The sequence below is a fragment of the Moschus berezovskii genome, chromosome 14, assembly GCF_049115385.1.
Source record: "Moschus berezovskii isolate FMDL1 chromosome 14, NW_MosBer_1.0, whole genome shotgun sequence".
Taxonomy (NCBI): domain Eukaryota; kingdom Metazoa; phylum Chordata; class Mammalia; order Artiodactyla; family Moschidae; genus Moschus; species Moschus berezovskii.
This window is the reverse complement of record NC_142473.1, coordinates 26,467,993-26,484,100: the sequence shown is the minus strand read 5'-3', so window position 1 is coordinate 26,484,100 and position 16,108 is coordinate 26,467,993. Positions and strand designations below refer to the sequence as shown.

The 16,108-nt window shown below is 38.0% G+C and overlaps 1 protein-coding gene across 1 annotated transcript in view; it reads right to left on the bottom strand.

Moving 5' to 3' along the window:
- The window catches only part of BCO2 (beta-carotene oxygenase 2), an 80,267-nt gene that overhangs the window by 19,018 nt on the left and 45,141 nt on the right, over nucleotides 1-16,108 (bottom strand). Inside the window, exons 3-8 of the mRNA XM_055423030.2 lie at nucleotides 12,371-12,582; nucleotides 12,046-12,161; nucleotides 11,149-11,251; nucleotides 5,351-5,479; nucleotides 3,927-4,087; nucleotides 2,635-2,802 (exon numbers count right to left, since the gene is read on the bottom strand). Coding sequence (XP_055279005.2) covers nucleotides 2,635-2,802; nucleotides 3,927-4,087; nucleotides 5,351-5,479; nucleotides 11,149-11,251; nucleotides 12,046-12,161; nucleotides 12,371-12,582 — 889 coding nt within the window. The remainder of the gene's footprint in view (nucleotides 1-2,634; nucleotides 2,803-3,926; nucleotides 4,088-5,350; nucleotides 5,480-11,148; nucleotides 11,252-12,045; nucleotides 12,162-12,370; nucleotides 12,583-16,108) is intronic.

Sequence of the window (16,108 nt, the reverse complement as noted above, 5' to 3'; positions counted from 1 at the left end):
ATAGAGGTTATCATACTAAGTGAAGTAAATCAGATAAAGCAAATATCACAAGACACTACTTATTTGTGGAATCTAAAAAATATGATATAAATGAACTTATTTACAAAACAGAAACAGACTCACAAACTTGTGGTTTACAAGGGGCTTGCCAAGTGGCACTAGTGGTAAAGAACCCGCCAGTCAATGCAGGAGACATAAGAGATGCAGGTTTGATCCCTGGGTCCAGAAGATTCCCCTGGAGGAGGGCATGGCAACCCACTCCAGTATTCGTGGACCGAGGAGCCTGGCGGTCTGTAGTCCACGGGGTTGCAGAGTCGGACATGACTGAAGCAATTAGCACACATGGTTTACAAAGGGGAAAGATGGCAGAGGGGATAAATTGAGTTTGAGATTGACATATACAGACTACCATATTTAAAACAGATAACCAACAAGGACCTACTTTATAGCATAGGGAACTCTGCCCAATATTGTATAATAACCTAAACGGGAAAAGATTTGAGAAAGGATCAGTTCAGTTCAGTTCAGTCGCTCAGTCATGTCCGACTCTTTGCAACCCCATGAATCACAGCACGCCAGGCCTCCCTGTCCATCACCAACTCCTGGAGTTCACTCAAACTCATGTCCATAGAGTCGGTGAGAAAGGATAGATAGATACAAAAAAAACTGATTTTGCCACTAAGCCCAGGCTGATAACAGCTTATCGTGCCTTTCTGCCAAAAGAAAGTTCAGGTGAAAAAGAGAGAGAGAAATAAAATGGAATAAATAGCTAGTTATGATATCCTAAAAAATGAAGTCCAGAAACAGAATATAAATGTATATAGATACTTTATTTTTAGAATTAAAAATTCTTCTAGAAGATAACATAAAATATTTCTATGACCCTGGCATAGGAAGATGTCCAAAACAGGATTCACAATGTATTACTCATGAAGGAAAATATTGATATACTGGACCACGTCTGTTTATCGAAAGGTACCATTAAGATAATCTGATCAAGGTATCTATAAAAATACCTGCAGCAATTTCATACTTAGCGGTGATTTATTAAACATTTTCCAAATGAGGTTGGAAAATAATTACTGCTATCAGCACTTCTTTTCAACTTGAAGTCTTAGCTAGTACAGTAAGAAAAGAAGCATAAAATAAGATGCATAAGAATTGGAAAGAAAGAAATAAAACTGTCATCATTTTCAGATAATATGAGTGTATGCATAGAAAATCCAAAGTAATTTACAGATCAAACTAATAAGTGAATTTAGCAAGATCTCTAAATATGAGATCAATATACAAAATCAACTTCATTTCTACAGATCGTCAAAAACAAAACAAAAGTTTTAAAGATACCATTTACAACAATTTCAAAACATTCTAACTGCCTAATGATAAATTTAACTAAAGATATGTAATATCCTCACACTGAAAACTATAAACATTACTTCAAGAAATTTTAAAAGATTCAACACTTTCCTGGTGGTACAATGGGCAAGAATCTGCCTGCCACTGCACTGATCCAGGAAGATCCCACACACTGAGAAGCAGCTAAAGTCAGTGCACCACACATATTAAAGCCTGCGCTCTCTAGGGCCTGTGAGCCATAATTACTGAGCCCACGAGCCACAGCTACTGAAGCCTGTGCGCCCAGAACCCGTGCCCTGCAACAAGAGAAGCCACTGCAATGAGAAGCCAGTGCCCGTGATGAAGAGTAGCCCCTGCTCACTGCAATTAGAGAAAGCCCAGAAGATCCAGCACAGCCAAATAAATAAAAAGAATAAATTTTGTTAATGTAAAGGTAACTTTTTAAAAAGATACTTTAAACGATTAAAATAAATGGAGAGATACTCCCTGTTCATGAGTTGGAAGACTCAATATTTCTCATTATTATAAAGATATCAGTTAGGCCCAAATTAATCTATACAGATCATATAATATGATCCTAACCATGGTTTTTATGTTTGTTTGCTTTTACAAAAACTAATAAGTTGATTCTAAAACTTATGGAAGTGCAAAAGGTCAACAAAAACTGAGGCGATCTTTAAATAGAAAGGCGCTAAAGGACTTATACTATAAATATCAAGATATCAAGACCTACCATACACGTATAATAATATAAGTAAGCTAAGTAAATGTAAGTAAACTTTAAAAGTAATGTTTTTAAAAAATTTAAAAATAGAACTATAGCAGAAAATGGTTTTCATTACATAATCCAAGGAAAAATTCTGCCTTAGATTATCAGGAAAAAATGAATCCCTTCAAGCTGAGGAACTAAGACATTTTCTTTTATCGAAGAATTAATATAATAGCTTTGCTTTGTTTACCATTTTACTATCCCTTCTAAGAAATGTAAGTATGTTTAGTGCTCAAGTGTAATAAGGAACTAATCACAAGTGTTTCAAAACATATTTCTTGGTTTTCTTTAATATAATTTTTATTTATTAGGCATTAAGTATATATTTCAAATTATTTTGAAGTATTAAGTAAATAAATTACAAACTTGTGTCTTCAATGCTTTAAAACCATTCTCCCTCTTTACTTGCCAAAGAGGCAAGAGAAACTGCAAATTCCAAGCCCAAAGCCAGAACTTGGCTAGACCAAAATTATTTTGACCACTCTTGACAAATCAGAGACTTCTACCTGATCCAGCTCTTTCCCAGTTTTCCTAAGATTCTGCAGTTGGTAGAGGTCTAAAACTCTTCCATCATCCTGACAGCACATATCAATGACAACACAGCCCTGGTCCTCAAAGGCATTGATTTGGTGAAAAGTAATAAAAGGTTTACTGAAGTACATCCCTGGAAGAAGCTGCAGGAACACAGACAATAAGAAAGAGATATTTTATTTCCTTTAGGGTACAGATCCACAAGGTTCAAATTAAGATTTCTCCCCCTTTAAGTAATAGGACTGGTAGGTATAAAAACCAGAATTTGGAATGTAGAAGCAAATATGTTTTGATTTAAAATCATCTCATCTCATATTAATCAATAAACTGAGGCTATTTGATATAGACCAATCAACTGATTTAACTAACTTCAAAGTTCTCATGAAATATGGCCCAATATTTTAAAGAATAAATAAATCCTAAACTCTCTCAGTTCAGTTCAGTTCAGTCGCTCAGTCGTGTCTGACTCTCCGCGACCCCATGAATCACAGCACGCCAGGCCTCCCTGTCCATCACCAACTCCCGGAGTTCACTCAAACTCATGTCCACAGAGTCGGTGATGCCATCCAGCCATCTCATTCTCCGTCGTCCCCTTCTCCTCCCGCCCCCAACCTTTCCCAGCATCAGAGTCTTTAGTACATGGTTAAATAGAAAATACTTCTATTAAAAAGTTTATGATAAATTAAGTGACTAATCCTCTAGAAAATGCTCTCATTACTAAAATGGGATTTTTTGGTAATGAAATTACATGCGAGACTACAGTAAATTTAGGATACTATTTCTTTAAGGGGTTAAAAAGTAGACAAATATAATAATGCTATTTATCAGACATCTATAGAAAGATATTCAACCGATACGCTTTGGACTTTGGTAGTATTATCATACTTGTCAAAATGTCATAAAAGTAACTAATTAAAATACAATTGCGAAAGTTACAGAAGACCTCTGCATGAACAGTATTCTCTTTGGCAAATATTATTATACAGAAAAATCCATGCTAACATGCTAAGAGGATTTCCTAGATGTCATTTTTGTTGTCAATTCATTTTGTAATTGAATCAGATAATTTAAAGGATAAAACCATTTCCTATAATTTTCTGGTTTGCAAAATTCACTGTATTAATTAATAAATAGTTAGCCCTCCTTATGGAAGAAGGAAATATCCTTTAATTAAGAGTGGCTTACGTAAGAAATACCCAACAAGGCAAAAATCAGTGATATGGAAATTTGCCTTCATGTCGAATCATTCACAGTCAAAATTCTCTACCTGACCAGTATGCTTATCCACCACATGAAACCGTGTATTATACTGAGGTTCCCAGCTTATTCCATCTGAGAAGGGCTTTCCTCGAATTTTAGAAGAGATGATTTTCCACAAATTCATCTTTAGAGGCTGTTCAATGAAGATGATGTAGTTCCTTGTCATTCCTAAAATGGTTCAAGTAAACAATAAAATGTTATTTGGCAAAACAGAGTTGTCTGAAATGCAACAGTTATGGGGACTTGTCAGAATAGTTGGACATATTACTGCTGACCTAAACAAACTGTCATTCAGAAATAATTCTTCATCATTTCTCAGCTTTGCTATATATATTTTCTGTTCCTACATAAAAACAGGAACTTCTTAGAACAGCTTGGGTTGAACGCCCCCAACTTGCATTTTTTAATCTTTATTTTTTCTTCCTTTTCAAATTGTTTTGGTTTAGGAAGCATTATATTAAAGTGTCATTTATGATCTGGAGCTTCATTCCTTAATCCTTTTGCTATTTACACTGGAGGTAAGGATCCAGGAGCAGATTGGCTATAAAAGTTTAGGATGCAGAAAATAAACATTCTGAACAAAAGCTCAAGCAATCTATGTAGAATATGAATGTCCCTCCCCAAAAATATTAATATGATTATTATTTGTGGTCTTTAAAATCACCTAAAATACTGAATTCTGTCCATTTTTTGTGGTCAAATTCTTTTTTATATTAAGACTTTATTTTTTGGAGCAATTTTAGGCTCAAAACAAAACCAAGGGGAGAGTACAGAGATTCCCATATGCCGCCATCCCCATATACTCTCAGCCCCCACTTTATCAATTTCCTCCACCAGAGTGGTCCATTTATTATAGCTGATGCATCTACATTGACATATCATAATTACCCAAAGCCCATTTCTTCTACTGTGGAAACACGCATAAATGTATATTTTTCCTTTGTATTTATTCAATGACAGACAACACAATACAAAACAAACCAGAGACTCATTTCTATGACTAGGGGTTATTCATTGTTTCATCCTGGAGCAGGGGCCTGGAGGGAGAAGCTGTTCTCCATAGAGAACTTAAGTGGAATTATGGTCGGGTGGCTAAATCTCAGCCTATTTCTCCCTGACTCAATGTGCTGGGAAGGAACTGATAACTTCCTAAACCGACAGCTGTTTCCTAGAGCAGTCAATTAACGAAAAATTTGTTAACAATTTTTTCGTAACTGCTTGTATTAAAATATCTTTTCCATCAGTCAGTTGGCTAGGGTAAGCAATACATGACTAAACAGAATGAACTTAATTCACATCAAAACGCAATCTTGGTCTCTTATCACCATACTCTGATAAACTATACTAACATACTATTTTCCAAAACTAGTCCCCCTGCAACAGTGACACTAAGGCAGGTCCTATTAAATTCTGCCTTATTTCTGGGCTCACCAAAGCTGTGGTAGTAAGAAGGTCTCATCCTCTCCTCAGAAGCAATAGAACATATCACCTGGGCTCCATGGATTGTCTCCCCAAGGTCAGATTTTTCTGGAGGCACCCGAATAACATTATAGCAGGAACCTGGAAAATGGAAAGTCCTGTCTTGACTGTTTTACATACATTTGAAGAATAAAAGTAACCCTTGCATTTGTGGACTAGGCAAAAGCAATTAAGAGATTTATGCCATATGCATGACACATATATTTCATAAGGGGTTATTTCAAAGACATGGATACAAAAAATATATTAACTTTATAAACAGTATTAGCTAAGGTTTTGAAACATCATACACAAAGAAACCAACCAACAGCTATTGTATTTTAATATTCACAAATGGTTCCCTTCTAACTCTCTGAAGATGAACTCAATCCCAGCTTCATAGGAAAAGATATAATAGCAGCCAGAAATATCTTCAAATTCTATTTGTCTTTCTCCCTACTCCCCAGTTCCAAAAACTACAGTCTCCATTTGTACTTATGTCCAACTTCTTCCTTTCAGTCTTCTGGATCCTTGGGGTCACCTTGGGTCCCCTCTCCTCCCATTTTATCAATATTCACTCATGCAATTATTCATCTGACTATTATTACTTCCTCAATAATCAACTCAGATACCCACTCCTTAAGCAGACTTTCCCATCCAAAGACACATGTTGACCCTCCTTTATGCTCTGATTATATTCTACACTGTCATAGTACTTATCTCATTTACTATAATTTTCTGTGTATTTATCTGTTTCCTAGCAGACTAGGCTCTTCTGGAGCAGGAACTATGTCTGACACATCTTTGCATCCTCAATACCAAACACTGACCTGTAGGTGAACTATAAAAAACTATTGTTGGATTGACTAAGAACATATGTTTGTTAAATAACTCAGTGAGTGAACAAATACTAAGATCATATTGAATTATCTTTCTGGTGTTAGAAGTGCCAATGTAGGTCCTAAAGAACCTGTAACTTATAGAATTTCATAATCTCTTCACCTCTTTTGGAACAGGATAACCACCCAGTTCCCTAATCATTTATCAGCATCTCCTTGAGAGCTAAGTCACTTCAGCCATGTTCGACTCTTTGCAACCCTATGAACCATAGCCCACCAGGTTATTCTGTCCATGGGATTTTCTAGGCAAGAATACTGGGGTGGGTTGCCATTTCCTCCTCCAGGGGATCTTCCTGACCCAGGGATCCAATCTTCACCTCTTAAGTCTCTTGCATTAGCAGGAGGGTTCTTTACTGCTAGCACTACCTGGGAAGCCCTTACTGAGTGTCAACTATATTCCAGGCACTCTTCTAAGAGTCCTAAGCACCATATTCTAGACACCTGTGTACAGCAAAATAGTATACCAAATAGACAAAAGGCTCTTCTTTTATAAAACTCAAATCTTTAAAAAATCATGCAATAAGTAAAAATGTAATGCATCAGATGAGAACTACAATGAGGAATAAACAAGGGAATGGGAATTAGAAGTGAGTGTACAGGATGTGGGCTGCTGCTATTTGCGACTTAAATTATGGTGGTCTGGGAAGGCTTTGCTAAGAAGGCAGCATTTGAGTCAAGACCTGAAGGGAGTGAGGAAGAGAGCTTTGAGGGTATCTGGGAGAAATGCGTTTCAGGAGATGAAAGTGAGAGTTGCTCAGTCGTGTCCAACTATTTGCGACCCCATGGACTGTACAGTCTACAGAATTCTCCAGGCCAGAATGCTAGAGTGGGGAGCCTTACCCTTCTCCCAGGGGATCTTCCCAACTCAGGGATCAAACCCAGGTTTCCCGCATCGCAAGCGGATTCTTTACCAGCTGAGCCACAAGCGAAGCCCAAGGAGACTGGAGTGGGTAGCTATCCCTTCTCCAGGGGATCTTCCCAACCCAGGAATCAACCCAGGGTCTCCTGCATTGCAGGCAGATTACTTACCCACTGAGCTATGAGGGGAGAAGAGCAAATGCAAAGATTCTCAGCCAAGAATAAGTTTGGAGTGTTCAAATAACTGCAGTGAGGGCAGTGTTGCCCTGCCATAGGAAGCAGAGAGAGAAATTCTAGATGAGGTGGGGTAGGTTAAAGGGATAACTGATCGATATACTGAGAATAAACTGAAGTAGGGTAAGGGGAGAAGCAAGGAGACTAGTTAAGAAGCTATTACAATAATTCAAATGAGAAAGAATGGTGGCTCAAACCAGAGTGGGGGCAGTGGAGGTGATATGACGTAGCTGGATTTTTGATAAATTTTGAAGGCATTGCTGAAATTATTTTTTGACCCATTAGATGTGGATGTGAGAGAGGTATAAAACATGATTCCAAGGTTATCATCTTAAGCAAGTAGAATGATAGAGTTACCCTAAACTGAGATGGGGAAGATTTTAAGCAGAGAAATTTAGGGAGAAAGATCAAAAGTTTGGTTTTAAAAAATTAATTTTGTAACCTCTATTAGACATCCTAGTAAAAACACTGAGTAAGCAACTAGTGGGGAGGTCTAGACTAGGATACTATATGTTTTGAGAAACAATTATAAATAAAACATCATGCTTTATACAGTGGTGAGTTATAAAAGAAATGAAAGATAAACTCTACAGTTCCAATATTACTGTCCAAGAGATTACATTATTTTAAATTAGTACTTAAAACTAGCTAGATTAAATTTTTAGAGAATTTCTGTTAATTTTAAAAGGGCTTTTTAAAAATATCTGGAAAAGTGAAAACAATTTAAAGCTTTTTATTTTGTAAAGGTAGAAATTACTAGCAAGCACTTTATTTACCAAAAAAAAAAAAATCACTAAATGTCCCCCAAACACATATTGTTTAGTTGAGCTCTCTGCAGCTACACATACATTTGTGTTCTAGTTCAAAAATTCCTCACTGAACCAAATAACCAAGTAAGAAAAAAGAAGTAAATCCAGTTTCACTTGAGATCAGAGTATCAAGAGAAGAATTTCCTATCTCAGCAATTGGATTAAATGATGATTACTCAATTTACTAAATTTGAACACTACTAGTTGATGAACTGTCCTAATTGTAAGTCTTGAAGACATGTACAAGGCAGACAGACACCCAGGAAACACACAGCAGAGGACTGAATGCCCAGAGAAATGATTTGCTCAATACTTTGTGTCTAACTCTGGGAGACACCTCAGGACTTTGCATAAACACCAAATTAAGGCAAAATAACAAGTACAACTCATAATGACTGGTGCAAAGTTTCTCAGAGATTCATGGGCCACTTGCACCAAAATCACCTGGAGATCTTGTTAAAATGCATCAAGATAAGGAGTGAAGGATTGGTTACAATGCAGATTCTTAGCCCCTTTTCAAGTCTACTGAACCAGAATATCTGAAGATGAAAATCCCAGATCTTACTTTGCTAGGAAGCATTCCAGATGGCTTTGGGGTGTTCTAAAAGCAAAGGCTAAGAATCACTGATCAAAATGGTTAAACAGTACTTCTTATATTATGGACTATATACAAAGTTATCTATAACTCTTTGCAGCTCCATAGACTATAGCCCACCAGGCTTCTCTCCGTCCATGGAATTCTTCAGGTAAGAACACTGGAGTGGGCTGTTGTTGTTCAGTCACTAAGTCGTATCCAACTCTTTGCTAGATAGACTACAGCACACCAGGCTTCCTTGTCCTTCACTATCTCCTAGAGTTTGCTCAAACTCATGTCAATTGAGTCAGTGATGCCATCCAATCATTTCACCCTCTGTTGCCCCCTTCTCCTCCTGCCCTCAATCTTTCCCAGGATCAGGGTCTTTTCCAATGAGTCAGCTCTCTGCATCAGGTGGCCAAAGTTCTGGAGCTTCATCTTCAGCATCAGTCATTCAAATGAATAGGATTTATTTCCTTTAGGAGTGATTGATTTGATCTCCTGCTGCCCAAGACTCTCAAGAGTCTTCTCCAGTACCAAAATTCGAAAGCATCAATTCTTTGGCACTCAACCTTCTTTATGGTCCAACTCTCACATCTGTACCTGATGAATAGAATGGGTAGTCATTCTCCAGGGGATCTTCCCAACCCAGGGACTGAACCTGGGTCTCCTGCATTGCAGGCAGATTCTTTACCATCTGAGCCACCAGGGAAGCCTCACTTGGTTATTAGAGTTAATTTATTAAGAAATGAATTTTTAATGATAAAAAAATGAATGCACCAAAAAAAAAAAACCTGAGTCAGTTTACCCACTTGCTTAAAAATTTTACCTAAAAAGATATTTGATGTTTCCTATAACAGATTTGAAGAATACATCCCTACCTGAGGTCAGGTAACAAAGAGCAGAGAGGGCTGGGTGATGAAGTTTCCAGGGTGCCCTATCTCTTCTTGAGCCAGTAAAAAAACAAACCTGAAGTCTTCCCTTCCATATATACTCATATGTGTAGATATGGAGAGGTAGAGATGAACAACCCAAAAAGCCAACTCCTTACATTAACCTATTCAAAAGTCAACCTATACAAAGGATTCATAGGTTATAAATGATAGATTGACAGCTAAGATAGACAGTCAGAAACTTCTAATACTTGTACTTACACATTCCTTTCCAAACAGAGAGAGAGAGATGTATATTCAAGTATATGACAATGAATTGCATGCCCTGAGAGAATCCTCTGGCAGTGATAAATAATTATTAAGATGGTCTAACAGAATGACTAATACCAAGCTTTTCCTGTGTTATTCAGGCTTGGTGCCAAGCCTGGTTTTAGACACTTCAGGCTTGCTTAAGCAAGCATCTTAAATCTCAAGGTTCACTGCCTTCATCTATAAAATGGGGGTAATAATACCTTTCTTAATGCCATCCATGGACCTTGAGATTATCAAACTAAGAGAAGTATGACAGAGAAAGACAAATCATATGATATCATTTATATGGGAATCTAAAATACCATACAAATGAACTTATTTACAAAACAGAAATAGACTCAGACACTGAAAACAAACTTATGGTTGCCAAAGGGGAAATGGGTGGGGAATAAATTAGGAGCATGGGATTAGCAAATACAAACTACTGTATATAAAATAGACAAACAATAAGGTCCTGCTGTATAGCACAGGAAACTATATTCAATATCTTGCAGTAAACCTTACTGGAAAAGAACAAGGGAAACTAACACAACATTATAAATCAACTATACCTCAATTAAAAAGATAAAAATAATTGTACCTTTCTCAGAGATTCGTTACAGGATTAAATGAGAAACTATATGGGAAAAAATGATTAATACCAGCACATAATAGTTACTCTATAAATGTTAGCTATAATTATTAGCCATTAGAACCTTCTGGAACAGACTAACAGCTAGGAAAGTATACAGATGAACAGGAAAGGGATGTGATACAAGTAGTTGCATTTGTAGTGTATTACTCCAATGGTAAAAATAAATTCTTCTCTATGTCACATACAGTGTACCTTCTCTTTATCTCTTTGCTGTACCATTCTAAATTTCTTATAGTATGGTACCTCTTAAAAATTCATATTTGAGAAATATATACTGAAAATCCCTCCAATGCATATGAGCCAGAAAGCATAATGGAATATAAAAATGTGAGTCATATGAAAAGATCAAAGAGAAAATCAGCTTCTAAGTATATACACAAAAAGACCACAGAACATAACAATAAATTATATATTTTAAGTTCAAAAATGCAATTTCAGAAATTTCTTTCTGAAATTTTCAAATGAGTTTCATATAAGTTAACATCTTAGCTGTAATGGAACTCTGGGAAGACAGTTAACTCCCAATTATTTTTTCAAAGACTCCCACCCCAGTGTTACCATGTTGCCCATAGGAGTTCCCCATGTTGTACGCTGTTCCATCTGGATCATAATGAGGATGTGCAGTTGCTCCGTTCACAGCAATAAATTTTCTCCAGTTAACCTGAAAATTTAAGACCATTCAGAGACTTAAATTACATGGGTAGGTCTCTATTTAGATGCATAGACAGTAGGGCTGTAGCAAATACTTTTAAAATAAGATATAAAAACTTTAGCTTAAGCCCTGATGTCTCATCTCTGTGAAATCAAAATTATTTTTCCTACTAAAGAAAAAGAAATTAAGAACAAACAACATGAAAACCAAACAAAATCCCTCCCACCACCACCACCAAGAAATGCACAAAAATGATTATCCAGACCACAAGAAAGTTCAAAAGAATAAGGATTAAAATTCTGGCCCCAAATTTTATTTTGTTTCAAATTAATGTATAACATGAAGGCAGTATGTGTTAGTCGCTCAGTCATGTCTGACTCTTTGCGACCCCATGGACTATAGCCCACCAGGTTCCTCTGTCCATGAAATTTTCCAGGCAAGAATACTAGAGTGGGTTGCCATTTCCTTCTCCAGGGCAGTATGGATCTAGGGAATCTCCAGTCCATTCTACCTGTAGCTAAGCTAAGAAAATGAAATGACAGAAATAAATCTGTACTATGCTATGTCTCCTTTGCCGTAGCCTTCAGACAGTTGAACTAAGGAAGAAATCTAGAATTATCTTTAAGGACAACCAACACTGCAGGCCATTCTAATGAAGACAGAGGGTACATAATGACCTGAATCAGTGGGTAACTTTGATTTTGTTTAAGAATCCAATTTTTTCTTCTGATAATAACTACTCTAAAAAGTATTTGAATGGAGAGAAATTTTAGGGTCTATTATATTTTTAACCTATATTTTACCTTTTCTGTTTTTTCCAGGGTTTCAATGTCCACTTTATTCATAAAGTTGGTTTCCGTACTAAGGTAGTAATCACCCTTGTACCGCACATAGTTGACGTTGGTGTTGTCAGTAATTGCTGAAATCAAACCCCAAAGTTATTTAAACACCACAACTTACTATAGCAGATCCTAAGCACACAATCAAGGGAGAAAGCAGTTGAAACATCCTCTCATATCAAAATAAATATCAAGATACATATTTATAAAAAAGATTGACATATGTCATAATAATGTAAAGAATCATCACTATTACCTGAAAATTCTGGGCATAATAAAGGGTGCTTACCAGGCTTTTCAAATTTTGACATGAAACGTTCAAAAACATTCTTGCATGGGTCAGGGAGAGCCAATGTACCAAATTCTGAGATCACAATTCGATCACGATCACTGTTGGCCTTATATGTATCACTCTGTAGAAACTTGCTCCTGTATGTCACTGTGCCCTTCTCCATCTTGAACTGGTGAAGTAAAGCCATTCCATCAAACCAGTGATTGTACCTTGGTAGGAGCAAAAATAGAAAAATAAGTATTAGGAAGAAAAACATGGGGTCAAAAGGAGCGATTTCAAATACAGAGATAAGGGAATGGGATGGGTTCCTAGCACAACCTGATTAGTCAAAGAACTTGAAATTAAGGGATGACAGATTTTGACTATATCCTGGAGTACAACAATGAAAGACCAACTTACATTCTCTTGATCCTAGCCCCTTTTAAAAAACCTCATACATCAGAGGGCTAAATGAAAACCCTAAGCTGTTGACTTCTAAGATAATTGTATCTTTACCCTATAGCCAAGATAACAGCATATGGAATGCTTGGTATTTCTTAAATTAAAATGGATTCTAAAACTTTTAGACATAGTTATCTTCATATCTTTTATGTATTACATTTTCCGTTTATTTAAATTTTTTGTCAAATTTATCAAAACTATGCTAAAGTAAGAAAATAAGATGACTGTCCTTGAACATGAAAGTGAAGTCACTCAGTCGTGTCCGACTCTTTGCGACCCCATGGACTGTAGCCCACCAGGCTCCTCCATCCACAGGATTCTCCAGGCAAGAATACTGGAGTGGGTTGCCATTTCCTTCTCCAGGGGATCTTCCCAACCCAGGGATCGAACCTGGGTCTCCTGCATTGTAGGCAGACGCTTTACTGTCTGAGCTACCAGGGAAGTTGCAAATAAGATGACTATCCTTAGTGGATAATCATTTTTGTCCGTATTATCACACTAGAAATTATGTATCTAAATGATTGAACATTACTGTAAGGAAAAATTTTCACTTTACTTTTTGAAGGGTTTAACATTAGTCTTTTCCCTTGTATGCTTGACAAATTGAATATTTAATGTCTTCAGCATGGAAAAGGAAGCAAAAATGCTTGGTCTTAAAGACCTGTCTTAAAAGGTTACTGTCTTGAAAGCAGGGATGCAAGTAGATATATTTACACCCATCTTATAGCAGCATTATTTACAACAACCAAAAGATAGAAACAACCTAAGCATCCATCAGCTGAAGAATGGGATAAACAAAATTTAACATATAATTCAGCCTTAAAAAGGAGAGAAATTCTGTCACATGCTATAACATGGTGAAATAAGCCAGTCACAAAAAGACAAATACTGTACAATAGCACTTACATGAGGTATCTAAAGTAATCAAACTCATAGAAACATGAAGTAGAATGGTGGTTATCAGGGGCTCAGCAGAGGGAGAAATAGGGAGCTACTGTTTAATGAGTATAGAGTTTCAGTTTTTCAAGATGAAAACATTCTGAAGATCTGTTTCACAACACTAACCTATACACTGAAATATGGCTGAGATGGTAAATTTTATTTTTCATCACAATTGTGCTTAAACTGCAAGAAATAAACAAGGCCAGTCTCCACCCCTCAGACAATTTTCCTTTTTAGTGTTTTCTTGACTACTCTTGCATATTTATTTTTCTACATGAGCTTTAGTATTCATTCATCTAATTTCCTTTAAAAACTAGAATTTTTATTAAAGTTGTATTAAATTTAAAAAGTGACTTAGGGAGAACTGACATCTTTGTGATATTGAATCATCCATCCTACTCAAAGAACAGAGGATCTGAGAGAACAAGATGGCGGAGGAGTAGGTGGATGTGGAATACATCTCTCTCCATGGAACATCAGGAATACACCTTCAGACACAGAAGTGCATGCAGGATGCAGAACATCAGCTGAGAGCAGACAGAAGTACCTGACCAGAAGAAAAGAATATATAGAATCACGCAAAACTCAGCAGGACAAGGAACTAGGGGGAAAAAACAGGAGTGTTAGTAGGACTGGATCTGCCCTCGGTGGGTGGGGGAACTGAAGCAGAGGTCCAATCCCCACATCAGGGCGATTGTCAGAGTCAGAGGAGAAATATTTAAGGCTGAGAGTGAAACAGCTGATCTGTGGAAGCCTAAATGGAATGAGCGGAGAAGGCAATGGCAAGCCACTCCAGTACTCTTGCCTGGAAAATCCCATGGATGGAGGAGCCTGGTAGGCTGCAGTCCGTGGGGTCGCTAAGGGTCGGACACGACTGAGCGACTTCACTTTCACTTTTCACTTTCACACATTGGAGAAGGAAATGGCAACCCACTCCAGTGTTCTTGCCTGGAGAATCCCAGGGATGGGGGAGCCTGGTGGGCTTCCATCTATGGGGTCGCACAGAGTCGGACACGACTGAAGTGACTTAGCAGCAGCAGCAAATGGAATGAGAATCAGACAGTCCTTGCTGCAGCCATACATACCCTGGACAGGGACGCAGGTCCCCTGGAAGGCGCAGGAGCTGGGAGCTGGCATTTGGGGATTGTGGAGCAATCCCAAGGCAAGGGCTGCTGTTGACTGCAGAGAGACGGATCAAGGGGATGTGAGGGAGGAGATCATGGTGGGAAATGCCTGTGGAGGAAAGCCAGGCAGCCATGGAAGCAAAGCGATACTGCTGAGTCACATGTAGGGGGTGGAGCCATCACCATAGCCTCTCTCTCCCCACATGCCAGCATCAGATCAGATCAGATCAGATCAGTCGCTCAGTCGTGTCCAACTCTCCGCGACCCCATGAATCACAGCACGCCAGGCCTCCCTGTCCATCACCAACTCCCGGAGTACACTCAAACTCATGTCCACAGAGTCGGTGATGCCATCCAGCCATCTCATTCTCCGTCGTCCCCTTCTCCTCCCGCCCCCAACCTTTCCCAGCATCAGAGTCTTTTCCGGTGAGTCAACTCGTCGCATGAGGTGGCCAAAGTATTGCAGTTTCAGCTTTAGCATCAGTCCCTCCAATGAACATCCAGGATTGATCTCCTTTAGAATGGACTGGTTGGATCTCCTTGCAGTATAAGGGACTCTCAAGAGTCTTCTCCAGCACCACAGTTCAAAAGCATCGATTCTTCGGCGATCAGCCTTCTTCACAGTCCAACTCTCACATCCATACATGACCACGGGAAAAACCATTGCCTTGACTAGACGGACCTTGGTTGGCAAAGTAATGTCTCTGCTTTTTCATATACTATCAAGGTTGGTCATAACTTTCCTTTCAAGGAGCAAGCGTCTTTTAATTTCCTGGCTGCAATCAGCATCTGCAGTGATTTTGGAGCCCAAAAAAATAAAGTCTGACACTGTTTCCACTGTTTTTCCATCTATTTCCCATGAAGTGATGGGACCAGATGCCATGATCTTTGTTTTCTGAATGTTGAGCTTCAAGCCAACCTTTTCACTCTCCTCTTTCACTTTCATCAAGAGGTTTTTGAGTTCCTCTTCACTTTCTGCCATAAGGGTAGTGTCATCTGCATATCTGAGGTTATTGATATTTCTCCCAGCAATCTTAATTCCAGCTTGTGCTTCTTCCAGCCCAGCGTTCCTCATGATGTATTCTGCATATAAGTTAAATAAGCAAGGTGACAATATACAACCTTGACGTACACCTTTTCCTATTTGGAACCAGTCTGTTGTTCCATGTCCAGTTTTAACTGTTGCTTCCTGACCTGCATACAGGTTTCTCAAGAGGCAGGTCAGGTG